This window comes from Malaclemys terrapin, chromosome 20 (assembly GCF_027887155.1).
Source record: "Malaclemys terrapin pileata isolate rMalTer1 chromosome 20, rMalTer1.hap1, whole genome shotgun sequence".
Lineage (NCBI taxonomy): Eukaryota > Metazoa > Chordata > Testudines > Emydidae > Malaclemys > Malaclemys terrapin.
The window spans coordinates 11275775-11303739 of NC_071524.1; the positions used below are offsets into that span (position 1 = coordinate 11275775).

The following is a 27965-nucleotide window of genomic DNA, read 5'->3' on the forward strand; positions in this document are numbered from 1 at the left end:
CCGCAGCCGGGGGTTCGCTGCCCTTCAATCTCGCCAGTTCCAGTTCATGCTGACGCTGTCTCTCATTCTCCTGTCTCTGTCTCTCATTCTCCTCCCGTTCACGCTGATGCTGTCTCTCTTTCTCCTCCCGTTCACGCTGATGCTGTCTCTCTTTCTCCTCCCGTTCATGCTGACGCTGTCTCTCTTCACGCTGACGCTGTCTCTCTTCATGCTGTCTCTGTTGTTCACGATCCTCCAGCTCTCTCAGTTTTAGCTCTTTCTCCCATTCCAGCCAATTCCGCTCCCCGGATGCCGAACGTCGCCGGGAGGATCCTCTGCTGGCTGGCGAGCTTCGCCGGGAGGGTCCCCTGCTGGCCGGGGGAGCCACGGCGCCTTCGGTATTTGCTGGGCTCCTCCCCACCCTTCCCCTAGGCATAGGAAGGAGGGGTCTCGGGAAGCCCTCAGCAGCCGGCTGACCCCTCCCAGCTGGGACAGACACTGGTGCCTGCGCTGCATTTGCCAGGCTGCTTCCCTGAGACACAGGGATCAGTTCATTCGCGCGATCTTCCGCCTCCAGCCGGGCAATGAGCTGTGCTTTGGTGAACCTCCCAATGCACAGCCCCCTCTGCTTGCACAGCTCCACCAGGTCGCTCTTAAGCCGCTTGGCATACATCTTCCTGCTGGCCACTCACCGGCCTGTGTGCTCACAGCTCCCCACAGTTCCCAGGGGGACCCCTAGTGTGCCAGCCCTTCTCGAGGTCACCACCTCTCTGCCAGGGTCGAGCTGCAGACTCCTCCGCCCCTGGGACCACTCGCTGCGATCCCCCCGGGGGACCCTGTTACTGCAAAAGTCCTTCTCGCTGGTCACACACTCCCAGGGGTAATAACTGTCTCTCTCTCACTCTTCAGCACGCCTGGTCCCCGTCAATCCCCCTTCGTTTTACTGCTCCCCAGTCACTTACTGCAGGAAGCGCCGTCCACGGGGTGCAGTAGATCCTGCCGCTGCCACCAGTTGTCGCGGAGTATCGGGGGACTCAGGGCCCTGCACCCCCGGCTTCCTGCGATTCACTGCGACTCTCAGCCAGCCAGTAAAGCAGAAGGTTTATTTGGATGACAGGAATGCAGTCCAAGACAGGTCTTGCAGGCACAGACAACAGGACCCCCTCAGTTAGGTCCATCTTGGGGTCCCAGGGCATCCCAGCCCAGCCCCCCTTGGGAGGTCAGAGCCATCTCTGCCTCTCAGCCATCTCTCCAGCCTGCTTCCCCCACTCTCGCTTCAGCGACCCCTCCCACAGCCTTTGTTCAGTTTCCCGGGCCAAGGTATCACCTGGCCTTCAACCTCTTCCTGGGTTCTCATGTTACACACTCAGGTATGCGCCCTCGGGCAGTCTACCATCCCGCAATGCAGACTATTCCAGCCACACTCCCCTGTCAGCATTCACAGACCACAGTGAGAACAGGCCCAGTTCTTCACAGGGGCATAGACCAAACATCCACCCCGAGCACCTTCAGGAGCTAGCCAGACACTGAACCGTAATCTGCAATCCTTTCAGGATTTGCCGAGATCACAACATGGGAATGTGGCCTGGGCATAAACTCATGTGTGAATGGACCTGCTCTAGGTACACAGGGGAGTCCCCATGGCATGAGGCCAGGTCAGTGATGCCCCTTCCCTGGGTAGACAAGGGCTGTGTCTACGCCACAAACCCAGTAGTGGCACAGCTCAGCTACACTGCTGTGGTGTTGTGATGCAGACACTACAGCAATGGAAGAGGCTTTGCTGTAGTTAATCCAGCCCTCCAAGCGGCGGTGGCCAGGCCAATGAGAGAATTCTTCGTTCCACCTTCTGGTGTCTACACCAGGGCTTAGATCGGCTTAATCATGTCTCCAGGGGTCTGAATTTTTCATCCCCCTGAGCGATGTAGTTGGGTTGACCGAAGCTTTAGGTGTAGATCAAGCCAAGCCTCATCCTCATTCAACTGGAGTAAGGGCGTTCACACAGCCCTCAGCATCGCTTTAACTGCATGGGCTGATCCTCGCACCTGCAGTCAAACCTGTGCACCTGTCCTGAGTCCACCAGGCCTCCGTGGATCAGTTCTGCTGACTCCCTGTGAACCAACTCCAGGAATAGCCCCTCTGCCCCATGTGTCCCAGAACCAGCTGTGCCAAGAGGGGTTTGTTTGTTCAACATGTTCCAGGAACACATATTTCACAATCCAATAATATCAATAAAGCCACAGCGCAGGGTTCACTTCTCCTCTGTGGGCTCAGTCGCACACACCCACTGGGTCACTGCAGGGGGCATGGCGGGAGGAGTCTCTGAAGTGAGAGGTCTGTCACACCCCCTGACCCCTTGGGTCCCTGCCCCCTTGGGTGCCTGCCCCATCTCCCCAGCCTCCCAGCCTGTGACCGTCACATCGAGCTCAGCCTGCCTCTCTCATAAGGACGACCGCCTGCCCTAACCCCTGGCCACGCTGCCCCACAAGGCGTGTGCTATGAACATGGGGTTTCCCGGGTGCCTCCTGCTCCCAGCTAGGCACCCCCTTGGCAGGAGCTCAGCTGCCTGCGCTGGAACCGGGAAGACAAAGATCCCCATCCTCCTGGTCTGGCTTTGGGGTGAGTGGCCTTTTCCCTTTGCTCTGGCTTTGAATAGCCCTGGGGGCACCCTGAGATTCTCCAGCCCCACCCATCAGACACGGCGTAGCTGTGTCCTCTGAGCCAGGACTCCTGGGGTCTATTCCTGGGAAGTGGAGTGGGGTCTTGTGGTTAGAGCGGGGGGCGGGGAGCCAGGACTTCTGGGGTCTATTGCTGCCTTGGGAAGGGGAGTGTAGTCTGGTAGTTAGAGTAGGCGGTGGTACCAGGATCTATTTAGCTGCACATACAATTTTACAATGCAATTAATTTAACTTTTGTTAAGTGTTAAAAGAGTAAAAAGAAACTGGCATGTCTCTGAATCCTGGAGGTGTTTCCCAGCTGCCCTCGGCTGGTCTGTTTAGGAACACGGGACACAGGGCTGGAAGGGCATGTTATAGAATCCCAGTCACACACTTATCAAGTTCCATCTTCACGTGAGTTAGCGCGTTCTCCCCTCACCCGTTAGGAGGCTGTTCCGGAACCTTCTTCTCATTTCCAGCCTAACGTGACTCCTGGACAGTTTATCCCCATTTCTTCTTGGGCCAACGTTGTCCTTTGGCTTCAGTAGCTCTTCTCCCTCCCCAGCGTTCCCCCGATGGATTCATACAGCGCAATCAGATCCCTGCTCAGCCTGTGCTGTGCCAGCTAAACCAGCCAAGCTCTTCCAGGCTCCTCTCATATGACCAGCCTCCATCCCCCAACCACCCTAGCAGCCCTTCTCTGCACCTGGTCCCATCTGAATCCATCTGCCTTGCACTCAGGTGACCAGAACTTCACATAGGATTCCCCAAATGACCTAACTCCTGTCCTGCTCTTACCATGTTTGTTCAGTGTTTGAGGCTCCATTTCTTAACTATTATTATTAACTATTACATATATTAAATATTATTAAATTATTAAATATTAATTATTATTTATTATGCAAACATAAGAATTCATGTTACGGCAGCACTGTATGCCGAGCTCAAGGCCCTGTGGTGCTGGGCTCTGCACTGGCAGGGTGACAGGCAGTCTCTGCCCCCAAGAGCTCAGGCTAAATGGAGGGGATAGAGAGGGGCAATAGGAACACAGAGAGGGGATGTGATAACAGCTGTTGGGAATGGAGCCCTGGTCTCATCTCTCCCAACCCAGTCCCCTCAGCACTGCCACTGTGCTTGGTGCCATACAACACACAACCAGAGACAGCCACTGGGGTCACAGTCAGCCATGAAATGTGCTGTCCACAGACACGGCCCTTCTCAGACTCAGGCACTGACAGAACCTGGAGAATAAAGACAAGTTAACAGTAAAATCTCAGCTCCCTCTCAGCACCCACCAGCATTTCCAGAGGGCCAGCAATCCACTTTGCAAGCCCCAATATAGAGACGATGGCTCTGTTGCTGGACAGTGAAAGAAGAGCTCATCACTGAGAAAGTTTGCAGATGACACAGTTGGGAGAGTGTAAATAATGAAGAGGACAGGTTGAGCAGGGCCGGCTCCAGCTTTTTTGCAACCCCAAGTGGCAAAAAAAAAAAAAAAGAAAAAAGAAAAACCTGATAGAGCTGCCGCTGAAAAGGACGAGACAGAGTGAAGGACTCACCACTGAATTGCCGCCGAAGACTGAAGCGGAGTTGAGGTGCCGCTGAAGTGCCGCCGAAGAGCCGAATTCCCGCTGCAGACTGGACATGGAAGCCCAATAATGCACGGAGTGCCCCCCCTTTCTATTGGCCGCCCCAGGCACCTGCTTCCTTCGCTGGTGCCTGGAGCTGGTCCTGAAGTTTAGAGATCTGGATGCTTGGTAAACTAGGTGCAATCAAACAATATGCATTTTAATACAACGACTTGCAAATGTATACATCTAGGGACCAAGAACATGGGCCATACTTACATGGTTAACTCTCTCCTGGGAAGTAGTATCTCTCCAACGAGAGACTGCTGAATTGGAATTAATTTGCAAATTGGACACCATTAAATTAGGTTTGAATAAAGACTGGGAGTGGATGGGCCATTACACAAAGTAAAACTATTTCTCCATGCTTATCTTTCCCCCCACCTACAGTTCCTTATATCTCCTTGTCAAGTGCTGGAAATGGGCCATTTTCATTACCACTACAAACAGTTATTTTTCTCTCCTGCTGACAATAGCTCACCTTAACTGATCACTCTCCTTATAATGTGTATGGTAACACCCATTGTTTCATGTTCCCTGTGTATATATATATCTTCCTTCTGTATTTTCCACTACATGCATCTAATGAAGTGAGCTGTAACCCACGAAAGCTTATGCTACAATAAATTTGTTAGCCTCTAAGGTGCCACAAGTATTCCTATTCTTTTTGCAGATACAGACTAACACGGCTACTACTCTGAAACCTGAAAAATTTTTGGGGGTCACGGTGGATCATCAGCTGAACACAAGCTCCCAGTGAGACACTGTGGCCAAAAGAGCTGCTGTGATTCTGCAATGCACAAACAGGGGAATCTCTAGTAGGAGCAGATAGTTTATTTTACTTCTGCATTTGGCACTGGTGTGATCAATGCTGGAATCCTGTGTCCAGTTCTGGTGTCCCCAGTTCAAGAAAGATGTTGATGAGTTGGAGAGGGCTCAGAGAAGAGCCATGAGAGTGAGTAAAGGACTAGAAAACCTACTTAATCTGTTTAGCTTAACAAAGAGAAGGTTAAGGGGTGACTTGGTCACAGTCTGTAAGTATCTACACGGGCCCGGGGAACAAGTATTTCATCATGGGCTCGTCAATCTAGCAGAGAAAGGAGAAACAGGATCCAATGGCTGGTGGATTCAAGGGTCATGGTGGAATCTGCATCATTTTTGACAACTTTTAACTCAAGATTGGATGTTTTTCTAAACACTCTAGGAGTTATTTCAGGGCAGGTCTCTGGCCTGTGCTATACAGGACTCAGACTAGATGATCACAGTGGTCCCTTTTGACCTAGGAATCTATGAATCTGTAAAACCCCCGAGTCAGACAAACTTTCTACCATCCTATCAGACTGTGCTGGGTGTGCAGGGCTGGGGCAGGTTTATGGAGCTCCTGGAATCTCACAAAGCTGCAGAAACACTTGGCATTCAAAGTTTCTACCTTGATCTGAGAGCAGCACTGCTTGGGTCCGGAGTCTGGTGAAGAATTCATTCTCTAGAATGAACATATTACATTGATTCATTGTGTACTTATTAGCCTCAGTGAAATCCAAACCGATTATCAGCTCACCCACAATCTTGGCTTCTTGCTTGAATTCCAGTGCTCCTATTTTCAAACCCAATTTCCCCCATTTTTGGAAGGATGCTCACTCCCCAGTCATGTCTACACTGCTCACAGAGCCAGCTGCGGGGGTGTGAATTGCAGAGTGCACCAAAGAGCTGCATTCGGACTGACCTGTGTGGACACTGCTGGCATGAACTGAAGGTTCCTAATTCGACTTAACGCCCAGTGAAAGAGGACTAGGGTAACTATGGTAACAACCCCCTTGTACACTGGGCAGGCAGGGCGAGTTCACATGTTGTAACTGCCCCCCATACACACACACACTGGGGAGGCGGGGGAGGTTACGCACTGTAACTATCCTGCCCCCCCATACACACTCACACTGGGGAGGTCAGGCACTGTAACTGTCCCCCCTGCCACACTGACACACACACACTCACAAATACACACACAGACACCCCAAGGAGAGTGCTAGTCCTGGCCAGACCTGGGGGGAGTAGGATGTGTCATGCTCCTGTCCCAGGTGTGGTCTGGTCACTAGAGGAGATTTTGGAATTAATTGATAAACTTAACATTAACAAGTCACTGGGACCAGATGGCATTCACCCAAGAGTTCTGAAAGGACTCAAATGTGAAATTGTGGAACTATTAACTATGGTTTGTAACCTGTCCTTTAAATCAGCTTCTGTACCCAATGACTGGAAGATAGCTAATATAATGCCAATATTTAAAAAGGGCTCTAGAGGTGATCCCGGCCATAATGTCAGTACCGGGCAAATTAGTTGAAACAATAGTAAAGAATGAAATTGTCAGACAATAGAACATAACTTGTTGGGCAAAAGTCAACATGGTTTCTGTAAAGGGAAATCACGTCTTACTAATCTATTAGAGTTCTTTGAATGGGGTCAACAAACATGTGGACAAGGGGGATCCATAGTGTACTTAGATTTCCAGAAAGCCTTTGACAAGGTCCCTCACCAAAGGCACTTACAGAAATTAAGTTGTCATGGGATAAGAGGGAAGAGCCTTTCATGGATTGAGAACTGGTTAAAAGACAGGAAACAAAGTGTAGGAATAAATGGTAAATTTTCAGAATGGAGAGGGGTAACTAGTGGTGTTCCCCAAGAGTCAGTCCTAGGACCAATCCTATTCAACTTATTCATAAATGATCTGGAGAAAGGGGTAAAGAGTGAGGTGACAAAGTTTGCAGATGATACTAAACTGCTCAAGATAGTTAAGACCAAAGCAGACTGTGAAGAACTTCAAAAAAATCTCACAAAACTAAGTGATTGGGCAACAAAATGGCAAATGAAATTTAATGTGGATAAATGTAAAGTAATGCACATTGGGAAAAATAACCCCAACTATACATACAATATGATGGGGGCTAATTTGGCTACAACTAATCAGGAAAGAGATCTTGGAATCATTGTGAATAGTTCTCTGAAGACGCTCACGCAGTGTGCAGCCGCAGTCAAAAAAGCAAACAGGATGTTAGGAATCATTTTAAAAGGGATAGAGAATAAGATGGAGAATGTCTTATTGCCCTTATATAAATCCATGGTATGCCCACATCTTGAATACTGCGTACAGATGTGTTCTCCTCATCTCAAGAAAGATATACTGGCATTAGAAAAAGTTCAGAGAAGGGCAACTAAAATGATTAGGGATTTGGAATGGGTCCCATATGAGGAGAGATTAAAGAGGCTAGGACTTTTCATCTTGGAAAAGAGGAGACTAAGGGGGGATATGATAGAGGTACATACAATCATGAGTGGTGTGGAGAAATTGAATAAGGAAAAGTTATTTACTTGTTCCCATAATATAAGAACAAGGGGGGACCAAATGAAATTAATGGGCAGCAGGTTTAAAACAAATAAAAGCAAGTTCTTCACATAGTGCACAGCCAACCAGTGGAACTCCTTGCCTGAGGAGGATGTGAAGGCTAGGACTATAACAGTGTTTAAAAGAGAACTAGATAAATTCATGGAGCTTAAAGTTCACTAATGGCTATTAGCCAGGATGGGTAAGGAATGGTATCCCTAGCCTCTGTTTGTCAGAGGGTGGAGATGGATGGCAGGAGAGAGATCACTTGATAATTACCTGTTAGGTTCATTCCCTCTGGGGCACCTGGCATTGGCCACTGTTGGTAAACAGGATACTGGGCTGGTTGGACCTTTGGTCTGACCCAGTATGGCTGTTCTTATGCTCATCCACCCCAGCTCTGTTCATCATTAGATCCTTTACTGCCCTGCCAGGTACGGCTGAGGTTCGGCTCTCTAAGGAATGTTAGACACAGAACCACCCAGTGGCTGAACAGAGCGTGACAGGTTAACATCCCAGTCCATCTCCCCCATTAAGTTCCATGTTCCTGACATTTGTTCACACTGTTATGCTGGCTGTGAAGTTTAGGATGGATCAGTCTGTCCAGTGTCTCTGAACCACCCTGGGCTCTTAACTGCAAAACGTCAATGTGTAGCAGCTTGCCCATCTGGCTGGCCGCTAGTTGCAATGACTGACTGGGGTTGTTCTGGAATCCTTGAGTCATCATCTTCTCGTTCAGCATCTGCCTTCTGTCGGATTTGCTCTGTGGATGGTTTCTGTTGAACTCCCCCCTGTCAGTCTCGGTCACTGTGATCTGGGCACTGAATTATTTTTCTCGATGACAGCTGGAGCCGTCCGTCCTTTTTGTTCATCCAATTTGAGGTGAACACTGTCACTGGGTTCCAGATCTGGCAGGTCTCAAACTGAGTGATGGTTCTTGTAAATGTGTCTGTTGTGAAGGGGCCGGCTGCCCTCACTGGCATTGGGTGGGTTGTTTGGCTGCCCTCTCCCCATGACAGGAGAGAGGGGAGGGGTCAAGGAGCAGTTGGGACCCTGGGACTGAGAGGGCCTCTAGCCAATCAGAGACCTCCGGACTAAGGCCAATGGATAGTAGCCAGTGCCCCAAGTCAGTCTGATTGACCAGGCAGCCACGCCAATAAGGGAGCCCAGCTCAGGTCCGGTCTGTGCTCTTGTTGGCTTTCCTGCAGCTTCACCAGATGCCTGAGCATGTCCGTTTGCTCCCCCATTAGCCTCAGCATTGCATCCTGCCTCTTCTCATCACGCTCACTTAATGCTTTCCTGAACTCTGCTACTGAATGCCTCCATGCATTCACCTGTGACCTATCAGTGCGGGAGAACTGCATGAGCTTGGAAAACATGTCATCACGAGCGTGTTTTTTTCACCTTCTAGTCTGCGATAACCTCAGGGACAGAGATGATAGGGGGAGCATAGAAACATTTTCACCTGCGGGGGGATAAAAAGGGAGAGTAAAATTTAAGATGATACATTTCTGAGAACAAAAGGGAGACTCTTTCACAGTGAATCAAACAATTCACAGCAGACAGCACATGTGCTTTAGGTACAAGGTCGCATTTTGCCTTTTATATTGAGCGCCTGCCAGTATGGTGACACATCACACACAGCTGGGCAACAGAATTTGGTTTCTAGGCAGCCATGGTAATCCAAAGGGTATGTGGGTTTGGCTTTTAATGCCTTCATAACATGTGGGAATATTTTCAAACTGCAGCGCCCTCCTTTCCCATAGCAAGCAATGCTGGTTGGGTTTGCCATTTAAAAGGAGGGGCTGTGGTTTGCGGGTGGCTGTGCAACACATCCCTCCCCCCACCCCTCCGCATGGCTATTTGGGATGATCCCTTCACCCCTCTCCCCACGGCATGGCTATTCTCAGGGATGATCCCTTTTAGCCAAGCACAAACAGCCCAGCATGAACAGGGTCTTTTTACTGTTCCTTTACAAAAAATCCCCTATTTCAGCTAGGTGACCATGAATGATATCACTCTCCTGAGGCTAACACAGAAAGATATAGACTGAATGTTGCTTGAATGCGAGTAGTATATGGCTCGATAGTATTCATCACCATGCATTTTTGACAGGTTTCCATGCCCCATTTAGGGCTTATGTCCCATCTTCCCACCCCATTTCCGTTGGCACCGACATTTGGCGCAGTCAGCCATTTTGAAAATTTTGTGTGTGTGTGTGTGTGTGTTTGAATAGGGCAAGTGTTGTGTGTGTTTGTGCTTGGATACATTTAGAGAAAAAGGTTGAAAGAATAGAGTGAGAGAGTTTAAAGATGAAAAAGAAAGTTTGGGAAAGGTTTAGAGAAAAAAAGGAAAGAAAGGTTATTTGGGGAGGTTGAGTAAGGAGAGAGGATTGCAACGTTTGAAAATATCACAGACAAGCTGGTTATTGGGTTAACAGGTAAAATCCTTTCACAGCAGCTACAACTGAAGAGAGATTTAACGCTAGCCACAGCTATTCAAATAGCAAACCAGTCTGAATTAGTCAAACAACAGAACAAAAAGCAGGAGCAACTTGAAAAACATGAAACTAGCTTAGGCTATGTCTACACTAGCACTTGCTGCAGTATAACTTATGTTGCTCAGGGATGGGAAAAAGTCACCCCAGAGCTATGTAAGTTACACCGACCTAAGCACCAGTGTGGACAGCACTATGTGGGTGGAAGACGCTCTCCCATGAACATAGCTACTGCCACTCACGGGGAGGGGGGAGAAAGGATGGGGAGGGAGGAGAGAAGGGAGTTGGCTCTTGTTTAAAATCTTGGGACTAGGATTGGTTCAGGAAAATGAATTCTATGATGCTGCTGTAGAACAAACGCTAATTGGGCTGATCCAAAGGTGGTGATAACAAGTCTGAGAGGGTCTGAAACTGGAAAGTTGCCTTGTTCTACCAAAAAGCTGGAAAGGTAAAAAGTCTCTCTCTCTCTGATTCAACCATGTGCTCTCTATCTTTGCTCTTTTCTTAACCTAGCCTGATAGTTAATAGTTTAAATGTGTTCTTCTTAGCCACCCTTTATAGTTTTTACCATGTGATAACTAAACAGGCTTTGCCTTAGCAAATTTACCTTTTAAACCTAGTTTTTAATGTTTTTAAATACTTTTGTCTTAACCTACACTGGTATTGAATAGTTTAAATATGTTTTTCTTAGCCTCCCTTTATAGTTCTTGGCCATGTGCTTACTAAACAGGCTCTGCCTTAGTACATTTTTCTTTGAAATCTAGTTTTTAATATTTTTAAAAGCTTTTTTTCTTGACCTAGCCTGATAGTTAATACACCTTTTACATTTATCTCAAAATTTTCTATTCTTTAATAGCATACCAAACTAGGCCTTTACCATCATCTCTCTTTTCTTTAATAACTTTCCTCTCTTCTTTCAAACTAGCCATTTAAAAACAAAAATCTCTTTCTATTCTTTAATAACCTGCCAAACTAGACCTTTACCATCCAATCTCCTTACTCAACCTCCCCAAATAACCTTTGTTTCCTTTTTTTCTATAAATCTTACCCAAACTTTCTTTTTTCATCTTTAAACTCTCTCATTCTATTCTTTCAACCTTTTCCTCTAAATGTATCCAAGCACAAACACACACAACACTTCCCCTATTTAAACCCACATAAAAAAAAAATTCAAAATGGCTGATGGCACCAAACTTTGGCGCCAACAGAAACGGGGAGGGAAGGTGGGACATAAGCCCTAAATGGGGTGTGGACACCTGTCAAAAATGCATGGTGATGAATACTATCGAGCCGTATACTACTAATGTGACCAAATCCCAGGACCATTTGCTGCCATAGTTTGTGCTGCAGCGATTCCAGACTACTTGCTACTAGCTTGGTGAAGCTAGTAATAAGGCAGTCCTCCCCAGAAACCTTCTGCAAAGGCTTTCAGAGTACCTCCAGAAGAGCTTCATGGAGATGTCCCTGGAGGATTCCCACTCCATCCCCAGACACATTAACAGACTTTTCCAGTAGCTGTACTGGCCACAAATGCATCCCAAGTTTTCAGGGAAAATCAAACATTGAACACTATTGCTTTTAACCCCTGTAATGTAGTTACAAATGTGCACTCACCAGAGGTGCCTTCTCTGCCTTCAGGGTTGGGGATCCCGCCTTGGGAAGGTATTGGCTCCAGGGGAATGAAAAGGTCCTGGCTGCCAGAGAGAACGGATTCACCACTTGCCTGCTGCACATTCTCCTCCTCCTCCTCCTCATTCACAAAATCCTCCTACGTGTTGCATGAGACTTCCTTCTTGCAGGTGTTCATGGACAGTGGTGGGGTAGTGGTAGGGTCCCCCCCTAGAATGCCATGCAGCTGATCATAGAAAAGGTATCTATGGGGCTCTGACCCAGAGTGACTGTTTGCCTCCTCTGTCTTTGGTAGGTTTGCCTGAGCTCCTTGACTTTCATGTGGCACTGCTGTGTGTCCCTGTTGTAGCTTCTGTCCATCATGCCCTGTGCGATTTTGGCATATATATTAGCATTTCTTCTTTATGATCAGAGTTTTGCCTGCATAGATTCTTCTCCCCATACAGCAATCAGATCCAATGTCTCCCGTTCTCTCCATGCTGGAGCTCGTTTGCGATTCTGGGGGGACTGCATGGTCACCTGTGCTGCTGAGCTCACCACTCTGACCAAACAGGAAATGAAATTCAAAAGTTCCCAGGCATTTCCTGTGTACCTGGCTAGTGCATCGGAGTTGAAAGTGCTGTTCACAGCGGTCACATTGGAACACTCTGGGATAGCTCCCGGAGGCCAATAATGTTGATTTGTGTGCTCACTGCCCCAAATTCGACCCAGCAAGGTCAATTTTAGTGCCACTCCCCTCGCTGGGGAGGTGTACAGAAGTCAATTTTAAAAACCCTTTAGGTCGATGGAACGGGGTTGTGTTTGTAGATGCAGTCATTATAAAATCGATCTAACGTGGCTAAATTCGACCCAATTCTGTAGTGTAGACCAGGGCTAAGACTACAGCTACACTGGAGAGTTTACAGTGGCGGAGCTTCAGCGATGCACTAGTGCTGCTGTAAGCTCTGTAATGTAACCAATGTGAGCTGACAGGAGAGCTCTCCAGTTGGCTTAACTACTCCAGCCCTGTGAACGTCAGTAGTTATGTTCATGGGAGAGCTTCGTCCGCCCACATAGTGCTGTCCACACCGGTGCTTAGGTCAGTGTAACTTACATCACTCAGGGGTGGCTTTTTCCAACCCCTGAGCAACATAACTTATACTGCAGCAAGGGCTAGTGTAGACGTTGCCTAAGCTAGTTTCATATTTTTCAAGTTGCTCCTGCCTTTTGTTCTGTTGTTTGACTAATTCAGACTGGTTTGCTATTTGAATACCTGTGGCTAGAGTTAAATCTCTCTTCAGTTGTAGCTGCTGTGAAAGGATTTTATCTGTTAACCCAATAACCAGCTTGTCTGTGATATTTTCAAACTTTGCATTCCCAAAATCACAGTTTTCAGCTTATATATGCGGAGCTCTTATAAAACATTCAAAACTTTCCCCTGGTTATTGAGTTCTCTGGTGAAAACAAGCTCTTCCATAAGCCACATTTCTCTGAGATATAAAGTATGCATCAAACATAGCCAGACCCCTTTCATAGTCACCTCTATGACTCTCTTCAGTAATATGAAAGGATTTAAAGATATGCTCTGCCAGCTTCCCATAGCCTACATTAAAGAAGATACCTGCGTCTCTCCAGTTTCTTTGTGCAGCTTGGCAGCAATGTGAAATCTTGTTTCCAGTGTGTCCATGGTGAAGTTTGTGAAAGCTGAAGTTCTCTGGGGCACTGCAGAGTGGCATGGTGACAAGATCCTGCAACCTTTGTAGCTTTGTTCCTTCTATTTCTGTTCTTAGTTTACTCCAGACACCATCGTGTTCTTCTGTACCAGACATGGACTGGTCACAGATCTTGCTTTTACACACCACGGTCCTTTAATGCTCTGCCAGAAATGGCTGAGGTTAGCTTTTAAAAAGGTATTTTACACACATCGCCACCGGTTGGCTGAGCGATATAATACAGTTTAGCACTCCATTACACAGCGTGTGGGGCTGTCACAAGCCAGGCCTGAGGAGAGCAGGGTGTGGGGGTCCTTCACAGATGCAGGCAGTGTGAAAGAGGTGGCTTGGTTTGGAAGGGCTGGTGCAGTGTCATTGGTTCTGACGTCACTCACCAGGTCTTGTCTTTTGCCGTCTTTAGGGCACTTCTGCACTGGAAACATTACAGTGGCCCAGTGGCAGCTCTGCAGCTACAGCACTTCTGTGTGGATGCGACCAACACTGACAGGAGGGGCAGGAGAGGCAATCCATCTCCTTGAGGGGCAGTAGAGAGGTCACTGAAGTACAACATGCAGCTGAATCTTTTCTTTCACTGCATCAAGAGATGGCAGGGGAGAGCTCACTCAGGCCACTGCTTACATCAGCCAGTGTTTGGAGATTCCCAAGGTGAACAGACATGGAGACAGAGACTTACCTCATTTCTTTGCTTTCTTTCAGCTTCCATGACAGGATTCCCCATGGCAGGTAAATACAAACATAGGGAGAGGGTGCCGAGTCTGTATGTATGTGTGGGGTGCATGCTGGAGTGTTCAGCTATCTCATAAATTGAGGGGAGGAAGGGCAGAGTTAAGGTTATTTAATCTAGTCGTTCAAGTGTAGCACTGCAGACATGGGTTCAAATCCTGCTTTCACCAGACTCACCCCATGGTCTCAGCCCATCACCCCCTCAGTTTCCCCACCAGTGAATTGTTAACAAGGCAGGCTGTTTGGCAGAGTGAGCAGAGCCCAGGGCATCCTGGATGTTGGGTACCTGAGGAAATGCCCCAGTCTTTCAGTGTCTCAAGGGCTTACCCTGGCCCTGTAAGGGTGATTGAAATTTGGGCTCTGACAGCTCCTGGCTGAACTGCGTCAGTCTGGGGTGAGCCCAGATTTACCCTGGGGTATGATCTGCCCCAACAGATACTTTTGCCTTTAGTTATTGTTAGAGCTGTTTCAGCTTAGCCCTAGCTGTGGCTGGTGAGTGGCCCCACCTCTGCAAAGAGCAAGTGGAGGTGCTGTGTACCTACACTGGGGCGCTGTGATGCTAGCTGGGGCCTGTGGGAGGTGGGGGTGGGGTACCAGGAGCTGGGCTGCCGAGGTGCCGTCACCACAGGAGGGTGCTCAGTTAAGCACGGCACCGGCCCTGTCTGTCTGGACGCTGTGGAATTTAGAGGAGCTGAGTCAGCCCCAGTCAGCCCCAGTGGAGGCTTTGGGGAGCAGAACTACAGCCCCGTGAGGCTGCTGCTGTTGTCTCCAGTAAGGCAGGGTCATCGGGACGCAGACGGGGAGGGAGCCCAGGCAGGGGCAAAGGGCAGTTCAGTCTCCTGACTAGTTTTGCCCTTTGCCCCTCGGCTGGGAGCCGCTCAGACTGAGGGCTGGCCTGGCCTGCACACACCTGTCCTGTCACGGAGGGGAATTAACCCCAGCAGCTCATTTCACATTTTGGGCATCAGAGAGCTGCAATGGCTGCGACTTCCACTCACTACCAGCTTGGACCCAGGGCCCCAGACGTGAAAGCCCAGTGCCTGTTCCCCCCACACCAGCCTCTGCCCTGGCCTGAGCTGGGACCAAACTGGCACTGCTGCCCTCTGGGGGAAAAGTCACAGGTCTCCATCCCCCAACGTACTGCATCAGCTCATCCTCCTCACACAGAGTGTACTGGAGCCGGCGTCCCCGGGGGGAAAAGACCCTGCGGCCCAATCTCCATCCCACAAGTCAGCCATTTCCTCATGCCTGGGGCTGGATCAGAGGTAGTGACCTCCAGAGATGAACCCCCCAGTGTCCTATTCTCAGCCCCCCTGAGCCCGCCAGTCTGCCACACTGGGACTGAAAGGGAGCCAGAGCAAACTATAGGGGGAAAGTCCCATATTCCTTTCCTCTAGCCCATCCCTGAGTGTTTATCCCCTTGGGGTATTTGCAGACTCAGACATCCCAGAACTAACTCAGCTCCGACTGGTGAACAGCCTGAATCGCTGCGCTGGGAGGGTCGAGGTGCTTCACAACCAGCAGTGGGGAACCGTGTGTGATGACGGCTGGGACTTAAAGGATGCCGGAGTCGTGTGCAGGCAGCTGGGCTGTGGGACGGCGTTATCAGCCCCACGAGGGGCTCGATTTGGGCGAGGATCTGACCGTATCTGGCTGGATGACGTTCACTGCACAGGGACAGAAGCTGCCCTCTCTGATTGCAAGACTCGGCCTTGGGGAGACAATGACTGTACCCACAAAGAAGATGCCGGTGTTGTGTGCTCAGGTAACTTGCATCCATCACGTCACTGTGGGTGGTGCAAGGATCGGGCTGGGAAGCTTTCAGCACGGAGCCAGCTCTCCTGTCTGAGTCTGCGCTGACCCCAGTGCCCCAGCATGGGGCTAAGGGCCTGTACTGCAGATAACGGGGTGTCAGTAGGGGGCACTCTCCATTTGCAGTTGTGCTGGCCCTAATATCCCAGTGGGAGGGATAACTCATTGGTTGAGCATTGGCCTGCTAAACTTAGGGTTGTGAGTTCAATCCTTGAGGGGCCCACTTAGGGATCTGGGGCAAAAATATCAGTACTTGGTCCTGCTAGTGAAGGCAGGGGGCTGGACTTGATGACCTTTTGGGGTCCCTTCCAGTTCTATGAGAGAGCTATATCTCCATATATTATATTACTATTATATTCGTGCGGTTCCATGGTCCCCAGCATGAGGAAGTCTTGTCCGTGCCCGCTGGGGGGCAGCTCCTCGACTCCCTCGGCCACAGGCCACACAAACCTTGACCTCGAGGCATTGGGTGGGGGGGTGACCTCTCTCCAGGTTGGCAATAGGCACAATTCACCCTTTAGCCCTCCGAGCATCCGTCTAGAGCACCCAGGCCCTGTCTCGCTGGGCATTCACAGTAGTCACAGATCTGCTGCTCCCAAAGGAACAGGTTCCCAAGGTGACCAGCTCCACCTCCCATCTCTGCCCCAATCAACACATAGCTCGAGATTCCTTCATAGTCACACCAAGGACAAGTGATTTCACAGAGTGTAGAGATTTGAAGGGTAACAAGGAGACTGGTTGGAAAGAAATGGTTCCATGGCCAATAAAATCATACCACGCTGACTAGAGCCTAGACTCATTGAACAAGACACTTTTCTGTCTGGTAGAGCAATGCTCACCCCACAGTCCTTCCAGGGTTTTACTCCAGGCTTGGCTGTGATCTCCTGTTCCTGAGACAAACGCTGTCAGCCGCCTCCTGGGTGAAAGGGAGCTCTTGTCCCTTCTCCTCTTTCTTTGTAGGCACAGACCATTGTCTCTTCCCAGAGGAGGTCTCTCTTCTGAGACTTGTGCTGAGGGTCCTTTGTCTTTGTAAATTCTCAGGCCCCCCACGGGGCCCAGACAGTGAATACAGCCTGTCTCCACAGCTGTGCTTTGTTCTATGTGCTGATTGGCTCAGCTGAAGGGATTGCCGTGGCGCAGGTGACAAGCTTCACTTCAGCACTTCTGGAGCCTCATATTCTACATTTTACATCTCTCTTCAGCTATGTCCCATCCAAACATCTTGCCCCGGTTAGGTCGACCAGCAGGATGCTGGCTCACAGAGTCTCAGTGCAGAAAAGAAACTTTTTATAAAAGGAGGGAAGGCCCTGGCATTAACTTTGGAAAACACCACAAACAGGATTTATAAATATAAAACCATGAGCAAAACACTCCCCCAGAGTACGTTGGGCAGTGTCTTTTGCCTCCGATTCTAGAGTCCAGCAATGAAAAGTTTCTTTAAGGTGCCCTTCTCTTCTCCCTCCACTGCACCCCACTCACAGTGGTTGTCCTTGGTTAGTGAAGACCCAGAGTTCAGCTCCCACCATGGGGATGGGGAGGAGAGCGCCTGGCTTGGTCTGCTGTCTGGGTGCTTGCTCTGGTGGCAGCTGCCCTGCCAGCCACTCACCATTCTGCTCACCCTCACCTTCTGCTGTCCCCGGCCACTCTACTGTGACCTCTGCAGGTCGCTCTTTTGAGGCTCCACCCAGTGATGAGCTGCCAAAATGTTAACAACCGGTTCCCTCCTCCTCACCCCATGAGGGGGTCGTGGTCTGCCCCCCGGGACTCCTGCCCCATCCAACCCACCGCGTTCCTTGATGCCCCCTGGACAGCTGCCCCATCCACCCCCCTTCCCTGTCCCCTGACTGACCCCCGCCGCCCCATCCAACCCCTCATCTCATTCCTGATAGCCCCCCGGGACCCCTGCCCCATCCAACCACCCCTTCTCTCTGTCCCCTGACTGCCCCTGGAATCCCTGCCCCTGACTGCCCCCCACTGCCCCATCCAACCTCTGCTCCTTCCTGACTGCCCCTCGGGACTCTTGGAAGCAGGTCGGCCAGGGCTGGGGCCAGGGCTGGGGCCATGCAGTGCCTCCCTGGAACCCTCCCCGCACCCCCCCATCCCAGCTCACCTGCGCGAAGCCGCCGCTTGCTTCATAGCCCTCCCAGGCTTCCCACGTGAACAGCTGATTTGTGGGAAGCAGGGGAGGGGGAGGAGAAGAGGGGTGGAGCGTTCAGGGGAGGAGGCATAAGTGAGCTGGGGCCGGGGGCGGGGCGGAGAGCTGCCGGAGCTTTACCAGTTGTTAAATTTAAAAGCCCTTTTAGAACCAGTTGTCCTGTGCGGTTCTAAAAGGGCTTCCAAATTTCACAACCGGTTCCTGCGAACCGGTGCGAACTGGCTCCAGCTCACCACTGGCTCCACCCAGCTCTCAGTGACTGCCACCTTTTACTTGGGAAACCTCAGTGCTGAAGCAGGCTGGGCAGAAACACTGTCTCACAGCAGGTGATTTCAGCTCTAGTGATCACTTAAACCAAAAAGACTCCTAATGGAGATTTAATTAACTCTATCTTTGAAGAGTGTTGAGGGGCAGATTAAACCATCCCTAGACCTCTTACAGAGAGCCCACACACCCATCTTCACTCCCTCTCACTCTTGATAGGGGTCTGGTGTCTGAGCCCCCTGGTTAGTGAGTTCAGTTCAGTTGTGGGTGACCCCCTCAGTCCGCGCAGGCTAAGCACAGTTCTGCTGCCCTTTACTCAGAGAATCAGGACAACAACATTTCACTACCCCTGCATTCAAGTACTACAGTGATCAGGGCCGGCTTTAGCAAGAGCGGGGCCCGATTCCTGGGGGCGGGGCTTGCAGCAAGCCCCGCCCCCAGGACCTGAGCCGCGCCGCGGGGGGAGGACGGGAGCCGTGCCGCGGGGGGGTGGGAACGGGGGGACCCGAGCCGTGCCGCGGGGGGGGGGCGGGGGGACCCGAGCCGCGCTGCGGGGGGGACGGGGACGGGGACACCCGAGCCGCGGGGGGGGACCCAAGCCCCGCCGCGCCGCGGGGGGGATGGGGACACCTGAGCCGCGCCGCGGGGGGGACGGGGGAGCCGAGCCGCGCCGCGGGGGGGATGGGGACGGGGGGACCCGAGCCGCACCGCGGGGGGGACGGGGGGACCCGAGCCGCGTGGTGGGGGCTGAGCGGGGGGGGGGATCCGAGCCGCGCCGCGGAAGCCGCACCGGGGGGGGGGGGGAGAGGGACCCGAGCTGCGCTGCGCCGCGGGGGGGACGGGGGGACCCGAGCCACGCCGCAGGGGCTGCGCAGGGGGGGAACCCGAGCCGCGCGGTGGGGGGAGAGCCAAGCCGGGCCAGAGCCGCTGGGGCCTGCGGGAACGGAACAGGCCGCGCCTCCCCGGAGCCCTTCTCCCGCCCCCAACGCCCCCACCCCAGCTTACCTCGTGCTGCTGGCCCGCCCCTGCTTCGTCTCAGATACAAGCAGGGGAGGGGGCGGGGCGTGCAGGGGAGGGGAGGAGGGGGAACTGAGCTGGGGGCGGGGCGGACATCTGCAGCGCGGGGCCCTCTTGGCAGCGGGGCCCAATTCAGCCGAATCGGCTGAATCGGCCTAAAGCCGGCCCTGACAGTGATTTGTAACCCAGAACCAGCCAACACAGCTCTGTCTGCTGGATACCTAGGCAGAGTGAGTGTGTTCATGTAAACACAGTCTGGTCCTGAAGCCTTTCCCCCATCCCCAGCTGATCACTAGGTGTCAGGGGAGAGCTCATTCCAACCTTGCTTACCTCTAGCTTGTTCAGCCATCTGACTGTGCGACCTCAAGGTCCAATCTTCTAACGGGGCTCTGCTCCACCACGTGTGACTGTCTGTATTGCTGCCCCACAGGCACACTGAGAAGATCAGGCTAAGCCACGTTTCTGCATTGCAGCAATTCCTCTGGCCTGTCAAATCAGGGGTTTGTTAAACCTAGCCCAGGATCTGTGTCCCAGATTGTAAATGGGCAGATACAAGTTAGGGCTTCTGAAAATCCATCAGCACGCCAGTCTCTCTATCCCAGAGTTGCTGCCCCTCTGTGAGGACACAGCTGTCAGCCCAGCTCTGCCATCATTCATCTGAGACTGGTACTGGGCTGGCAGCACTAGACACGAGTGCAGCAATGGCTGCCATAAAACGATGTTGCCAAGTCAGTCGTGGCAAGTCAGCAGGAACTGCAGGGGCAGGTGTTTGCTTCAGGAGGGGGCCGATCTGCTTGTAGGAAGTGTGCGTTGCCTCTGCCCTGGTCGGAACCATTGTCAGCCTGGTGCGCAGCAGGTTCCTGCCAGGCGTCCCTGCGCTCCAGGCAGTTCTAAGGGGGATGGACTCTGGGTGACGTTTTCAGGAGTGATGGAGCAACACATGTAAATTCGATGCTGATGTCAGGCTAAGGCAACCACTAATGACACGGGTGACTGTGTTCAGCTCCCAATCACCAAGATGTTTATCCCAGTGTCTGCCCCACAGCACTGCACAGTATCTCACTGGAGCGAATACCAGCGCCAGGAGTCAGGCTGTAAATCTGCTCCCCAGGAGGTTCCTGCCAGCAGTGCAGGGGATGATCTTTTTAAGTGCTCTAGTGGGAGCAGTAGGTCAGACTGCCGTCCAGTCTGCCTAATTAGGTGACAGCTGGCTGGGAGGGGAGTGGACAAACTTCAACATTGCCCAAATGATTAGCCTGGTCAGGGTGGGGAGCCCTTCCCAGGCAGTTCCTGTGTGCAGAGACCGGTCAGACCCATTGGCGGGAGGAACTATGTTCCCCAGAGACATGAGATCAGATGCACAGGAATCTCCCTGAGTGTTTATTCCCTTGGGTGTTTGCAGATTCTGGCATCTCAGAAGTGGCTCAGATCCGACTGGTGAATGGTTCGAGTCGCTGCGCTGGGAGAGTCGAGGTACTTCCCAACCAGCAGTGGGGAACCGTGTGTGATGACAACTGGGACTTACGGGATGCCGGAGTCGTATGCAGACAGCTGGGCTGTGGGACGGCGTTATCAGCCCCACGAGGGGCTCAATTTGGGCGAGGGTCAGACCATATCTGGCTGGATGAAGTTCACTGCGCAGGGACAGAAGTTGCCCTCTCCGATTGCAGGGCTGAGCCTTGGGGAGCCAGTAACTGTGATCACGGAGAAGATGCCGGTGTTGTGTGCTCAGGTAACTTATTTCCATCACATGACAGTGGGTGGTGCAGGGATCGAGCTGGGAAGCTTTCAGCACAGACCCAGCTCTCCTGTCTGAGTCAGCGCTGACCCCAGTGCCCCAGCATGGTGCTAAGGGCCTGTACTGCAGGTAGGGGTGTGTGCGTTTGGGGCACTCTCCGTTTGCAGTTGTTCTGGCCCTAATGCCCCAGTGCAGTGCCATGGGCCCCTAGCATGAGGAAGCCTTGTCTGTGCCCGCTGGGGCAGCTCCCCAACTCCCTTGGCCACAGGCTACACAAGCCGTGCCCTCTAGGCCTTGGGGAGGGGGGTGACCTCTCTCCAGGTTGGCAATGGCACACTTCACCCCTCGGCCCTCCGAGCGTTCCCCTGCAGCACCCAGTCCCTGTCCTGCTGGGCATTCACAGCAGTCACAGATCTGCTGCTCCCAAAGGAACAAGGTTCCAAGGTGACCAGCTTCACCTCCCATCTCTGCCCCGATCAACACACAGCTCTAGATCCCTTCATAGTCACACCAACGACAAGTGATATCACAGTGTGTAGAGATTTGAGGGGTACCAAGGAGAAGGGTTGGAAAGAAATGGTTCCATGGCCAATAAAATCATACCATGCTGACTAGAGCCTAGACTCATTGAACGAGATACTTTTCTCTCTGGTAGAGCAACACTCACCCCACAGTCCTTCCAGGGTTTTATTCCAGGCTTGGCTGTGATCTCCTGTTCCTGAGACAAACGCTGTCAGATGCCTCCTGGGTGAAAAGGAGCTCTTGTCCCCGCTCCTCTTTCTTTGTAGGTACAGACCACTGTCTCTTCCCAGAGGAGGTCTCTCTTCGGAGACTTGTGCCAAGGGTCCTTTGTCTTTGTAAATTCTCAGGTCCCCACTAGGCCCAGACAGTGAATACAGCCTGTCTCCACGGCTGTGCTTTGTTCTATGTGCTGATTGGCTCAGCCGAAGGGATTGCCATGGCGCAGGTGACAAGCCTTACTTCAACACTTGTAGATCCTCATATTTTATATTTTACATCTCTCTTCAACTATGTCCCATACAAACATCTTGCCCCCGTTAGGTTGACCAGCGGGCTGCTGGCACTTGGTAGACAGGGGCGGCTCCAGGCACCAGTGCAGGAAGCGCTTGTCTGGGGCACAAAGCCGTGGGGCGGCCTGCCGGTCGCTGTGAGGGTGGCAGTCAGTTTTCCTTCAACGGTATGCCTGCAAGAGGTCCGCCAGTCCCGTGGTTGCATTGGCAATTTGGTGGCAGGGACACGTGACCAGCAGACTGCCGCAGGCATGCCGCCAAAAGCCGCCTGACTGCCGTGCTTGAGGCAGCAAAAAACATAGAGTTGCCCCTGTTGGTAGAGACCTCACATACCACCTTTGGTGAGCTATTGTGCATATATCTGACCCAGGGGATCCCTGTATAACTCTAGGCATCCCTGTGCCCTCTGCCAGTTGGTGTCTACTTATCTCTGGGCCAGACTCCTCTGCGGCACATTGGGGACCTGGGTAACTGCAGCTTCCACTGGTTGGATTTGGTGTCAATGGAGCCTGCAGCCGCTCATTCAAACTAAAAATCCAGGGCCAGTTTCTCAAGAGTCTGGTTCCTAATCACTGTATTCTGGTGGATTTGCATTTCAGGGAATTAGTCCTGAAGTTGTAACTTCCCCAAGAGCTGGACACAGGAGACGCAATTCTTCCTCACCTGCTGCCCTACACAGCCAAAATATTTCCCTGTCCTGTTTCTCAGCTGTCCTACCCCAGAAGTGGCTGCATGTCCGTGCGGGGAGTCTTCTTCTCTTGTGTATGTCACAAGTCAATATCTATGTAATCCTTCTGCATGTGACATTGGAAGTGACCAGGGCCAGGTTCAATATCTCGGGGTTCCTTTCTAGCAATATAACACAGATCTGGCTTGAGCACCCACCCAGTGACCTGGGACAATTACACACCACCCCCCGTGTGCTTCTACGAGGAAAAGTTTCCTCTCTTGAAGCACAGAGTCTCAGTGCAGAAAATAAAATTTTTAATAAAAGGAGGGAAGCCCCCTGGCATTAACTTGGGAAAACACCATCAAACAGGTAAAACCATGAGCAAAACACCTCCCCCAGAGTATGTTGGGCAGTATCTTTTGCCTCAGGTTCTTGAGTCCAGCAACCAAAAGTTCCTTTACGGTACCCCTCTCTTCTCCCTCCACCGCACCCCACTCACAATGGTTGTCCTTGGTTAGTGAAGACCCAGAGTTCAGAGGTGCACCTTTGTGAGTTCAGCTCCCACCATGGGGGCGGGAGGAGAGCGCCTGGCACGCTCTGCTGTCTGGGTGCTTGCTCTGGTGGCAGCTGCCCTGCCAGTCACTCACCACTCTGCTCACCCTCACCTTCTGCTGCTCCCGGCCTCTCTACTGTGACCTCTGCAGGTCGCTCTCTTGAGGCTCCACCCAGCTCTCAGTGACTGTCAGCTCGTAGTGGGGAAACTTCAGTGCTGAAGCAGGCTGGGCAGAAACACTGTCTCACAGCAGGTGATTTCAGCTCTAGTGATCACTGAAACCAAAAAGACTCCTAATGGAACCTTAGTTAACTCTATCTTTGGAGAGTGGTGAGGGGCAGATTTAACCGTGCCTAAACCTCTTACACATAGCCCACACCCCTCAGCAGGAACACCCATCTCCACCCCCTCTCACTCTTGATAGGGGTCTGGTGTCTGAGCCCCCTGGTTAGTGAGTTCAGTTCAGTTGTGGGTGACCCCCTCAGTCAGGGCAGGCTAAGCACAATTCTGCTGCCCTTTACTCGGACAATCGGGACACGGGGAGGCCCTAGACTAGCTGCCAGCAACTGGTGCCCTTGGTGAACCATGTAATCGGCGCCCCCACCCCCAAGGGCAGATCTAGGCTGAGGTTTTTGGTAAACTGGGAAACATTTTGCCCCTTTTTTCCTTTTAATGTTTTTTAAGCATATTTTTAAACAGAGGCTTAATTATTCAGTTTGTCCGTCCGTCCATCTGTCCAACCAATGTTTCTGAGATCAGATAAAATAGAGACATGAAATTTTCAAAATAGATTTGTACACAACAGCTAGATGATATTTCAGTCTGATTTCAAATAAAAATGCATTAAAATGTTAATTATAATTTTTATTATTACAAATCCAAAATCATCCATTATGCTATCCTGCTTTAACTGCTATTACCACCACATCCAATAGAGAAGGAAATAAGTAAACTCTTCAATGAACTTTACCCTGTATTTACAAAACACTCCAAATAAAAAACACTCTGTGCTTGTAAAAGATGACTTTTCTTGCTTTAAGTTTTGAAAATTCAGTCACTAGTTCTTTTAGATCCACTTTTCCAGCTATTTCATGTTCTACTGACATTGTGGCAAGTCCAACAAGTCTCTCTTGAACCATTGTTGAACGCAGATACGTTTTTATCAATTTAACTGAGAAGCTAAGTTCCCCACTAGCTACGGAAACTGGCAAAGTGAAAAGAATGCGCAAAGCTATAAAAGTGTTTGGAAAACTGTCTGAGAGTTTATTTTCACAAACAAACTTCAGTACTGGACTGTTTCTTAAGTTGTCTTGACAAAGCCTGAAGCTCGCTACACAAATCTGTAGCATCAATGTCCTTTGAATTTTCATGAATCATAGAATATCAGGGTTGGAAGGTGTGACAAACTGGGACTGTTCTTGCTGGGGTGTGGGAATGCTGACAGGGGAGTGTGACTAGGATGGTCTGCATCGGAGGATGGGAGTCGGCCCAAGGGAACATACCTGAGCTTGTAACATGAGAACCCAGGAGTGGGTTGGAGGTCAGGTGACTCCGGGGCCCGGGAAACTGAACAAAGGCTGTGGGAGGGGTCGCTGAAAGAGGAGGGCTGGAGGCAGGCTGGAGAGATGGCTGGGAGGCAGAGATGGCTCTGACCCCCCCCCCAAGGGGGGTGGGCTGGCATGCCCTGGGACCCCAAGCTGGACCTAACTGAGGGGGGCCCTGTTGTCTGTGCCTGCAAGACCTGTCTTGGACTGTATTCCTGTCATCCAAATAAACCTTCTGCTTTACTGGCTGGCTGAGAGTCATGGTGAATCGCAGGAAGCCGGGGGTGCAGGGCCCTGAGTCCCCCAATACTCCGTGACAACTGGTGGCAGCGGTGGGATCTACTGCACCCCGTGGACGGCGCTTCCTGCAGTAAGTGACTGGGGAGCAGTAAAACGAAGGGGGATTGACGGGGACCAGGCCGGCTGAAGAGTGGGAGAGAGACGGTTATTACCCCTGGGAGTGTGTGACCAGCGAGAAGGACTTTTGCAGTAACAGGGTCCCCCGGGGGGATCGCAGCGAGTGGTCCCAGGGGCGGAGGAGTCTGCAGCTCGACCCTGGCAGAGAGGCGGTGACCTCGAGAAGGGCTGGCACACTAGGGGTCCCCCTGGGAACTGTGGGGAGCTGTGAGCACACAGGCCGGTGAGTGGCCAGCAGGAAGATGTATGCCAAGCGGCTTAAGAGCGACCTGGTGGAGCTGTGCAAGCAGAGGGGGCTGTGCATTGGGAGGCTCACCAAAGAACAGCTCATTGCCCGGCTGGAGGCGGAAGATCGCGCGAATGAACTGATCCCTGTGTCTCAGGGAAGCAGCCTGGCAAATGCAGCGCAGGCACCAGTGTCTGTCCCAGCTGGGAGTGGTCAGCCGGCTGCTGAGGGCTTCCCGAGACCCCTCCTTCCTATGCCTAGGGGAAGGGTGGGGAGGAGCCCAGCAAATACCGAAGGCGCCGTGACCCCCCCGGCCAGCAGGGGATCCCCCCGGCGAAGCCCGCCAGCCAGCAGAGGATCCTCCCGGCGACGTTCGGCATCCGTGGAGCGGAATTGGCTGGAATGGAAGAAAGAGCTAAAACTGAGAGAGCTGGAGGATCGTGAACGACAGAGACAGCATGAACGGGAGGAGAATGAGAGACAGAGACAGCATGAAGAGAGACAGAGACAGGAGAATGAGAGACAGCGTCAGCATGACCTGGAACTGGCGAGATTGAAGGGCAGCGAACCCCCGGCTGCGGTGAGTGAGGGGGGACCCGGGACTGCACGGAGCTTTGATAAGTGCATCATGGCCCCATACAAGGAGGGGGAGGACATGGATGACTTCCTGGAGGCCTTTGAGACGGCCTGCGAGCTGCACCGGGTTGATCCCGCGGACAGACTCCGGGTCCTTACCCCCTTACTGGACCCCAAAGCCGTGGCATTGTACCGCCAACTGGGAGAGGCAGAGAAAGGGGACTACGAACTATTCAAAAAGGCCCTGCTACGTGAGTTTGGGCTGACTCCTGAGATGTACCGGGAAAGGTTCCGGAGTCAAGATAAAACCCCTGAGATCTCATATCTGCAACTAGCCGTCCGCATGGAAAGATACGCCAGCAAGTGGGCTGGTGCGGCACAGACGAAGGAGGACCTGATTAAACTGCTGGTACTGGAGCAACTGTATGAGCGGTGCCCATCCGACCTGAGGCTGTGGTTGGTGGACAGAAAGCCAGAGAACCCGCGACACGCCGGGCAGCTGGCCGATGAGTTTGTAAAGAGCCGGTCAGGGGGTGGCAGGGAGGAGCCCCAAAGGAACAGGCCCGCCGCGATGCAGAAAGAGAGTCACCCTGGGACCTCCCAAAGGGGGAATATGGGGAATCCCCTCCCACGGGGAATGCCCAGCGTCAGGGACAACCGACCGGCTCGAGGGGACCCACAGGACATGAGCTGCTATTACTGCGGCCGAAGAGGCCACGTTCGGGCCCAGTGCCCCAAGCTCAAGGACAGACTGAGCAGACCGAACCCGCATAGGGTTAACTTGGTAGAGGCCCAGACGGACGAGGGGCAGGCTTCTCACGCAAGAGGGGCTGGCAGCTTATCAACTGCTCAAGAGAGAGAAGGGCCCCAGGCCAGCTCCTCTAGGGGGCTGGATGCCCCAGACTCAGGGTTTTTGGTTTATACGGTGGGCGCGGGGCTGTCCCTCCGGAGAGAGTACCTTGTTCCCCTGGAGGTGGATGGGAGGAAGGTCAATGGATACTGGGATACGGGCGCAGAGGTGACGCTGGCCCGGCCCGAGGTGGTGGCCCCAGATCAGGTGGTGCCCAACTCCTACCTGACCCTGACGGGGGTGGGCGGAACACCAGTCAAAGTGCCCGTGGCAAGGGTACACCTGAAGTGGGGGGCCAAGGAGGGCCCCAAGGATGTGGGGGTACACCCGTATTTGCCCACTGAGGTATTGATGGGGGGGGACCTGGAGAACTGGCCAAGCAACCCCCAAAAGGCACTGGTTGTGACCCGCAGTCAGAGCCGGCGAGGGGCCCTGCGCCCTGGCCTTGGGGGGGGTGCCTTGCCTGAGGCGCAGGACCCTAACCTGGTGGGGAGGGAACGCCCAGGGACATGGCTCAGGGAAGCTGCAGCTTCAGACCCAGCGGGCGAGAAAGAGCAGGTGGCCATCCCTGTCCCAGCTGCTGAGTTCCAGGCCGAGTTGCAGAGAGATCCCTCCTTGCGGAAGATAAGGGACCTGGCCGACCTCAATGCGGTACAGACCATGGGACGAGGTGGCCGGAAAAGGTTCCTGTGGGAGAAGGGGTTCCTGTACCGAGAATGGGCTCCCCCAGGGAAAATGGAGTCAGGGGGGATCAGGAGGCAGCTGGTGGTACCCCAGAAGTATCGCCGCCAGCTGCTGTGCCGGGCCCATGACATTCCCCTCTCAGGGCACCAGGGAACCTGGCGTACCCAGCAGAGGCTGCTACGGAGCTTTTACTGGCCTGGGGTCTTTGTTACTGTCCGACAGTACTGCGG

General features: G+C 52.2%; 1 protein-coding gene and 1 long non-coding RNA gene across 2 annotated transcripts in view; one reads left to right on the forward strand and one right to left on the reverse strand.

Annotated features, from left to right (window-relative positions):
• Positions 1–3533: 3533 nt before the first annotated feature.
• LOC128826703 (uncharacterized) lies at positions 3534–9231 on the reverse strand. Its single transcript, XR_008442872.1, has 3 exons — positions 7917–9231; positions 4193–4395; positions 3534–3874 (listed from the first exon to the last, which is right to left on the reverse strand). It is a non-coding gene; the product is annotated as an uncharacterized LOC128826703 (long non-coding RNA).
• A 4176-nt stretch (positions 9232–13407) lies between these two features.
• The window catches only part of LOC128826366 (deleted in malignant brain tumors 1 protein-like), an 87327-nt gene continuing 72769 nt past the window's right edge, over positions 13408–27965 (forward strand). Inside the window, 3 exon segments of the mRNA XM_054009613.1 lie at positions 13408–14198; positions 15634–15963; positions 20849–21178. Of these exon segments, the coding sequence (XP_053865588.1) occupies positions 14024–14198; positions 15634–15963; positions 20849–21178 (835 nt within the window). The 5' untranslated portion in view covers positions 13408–14023.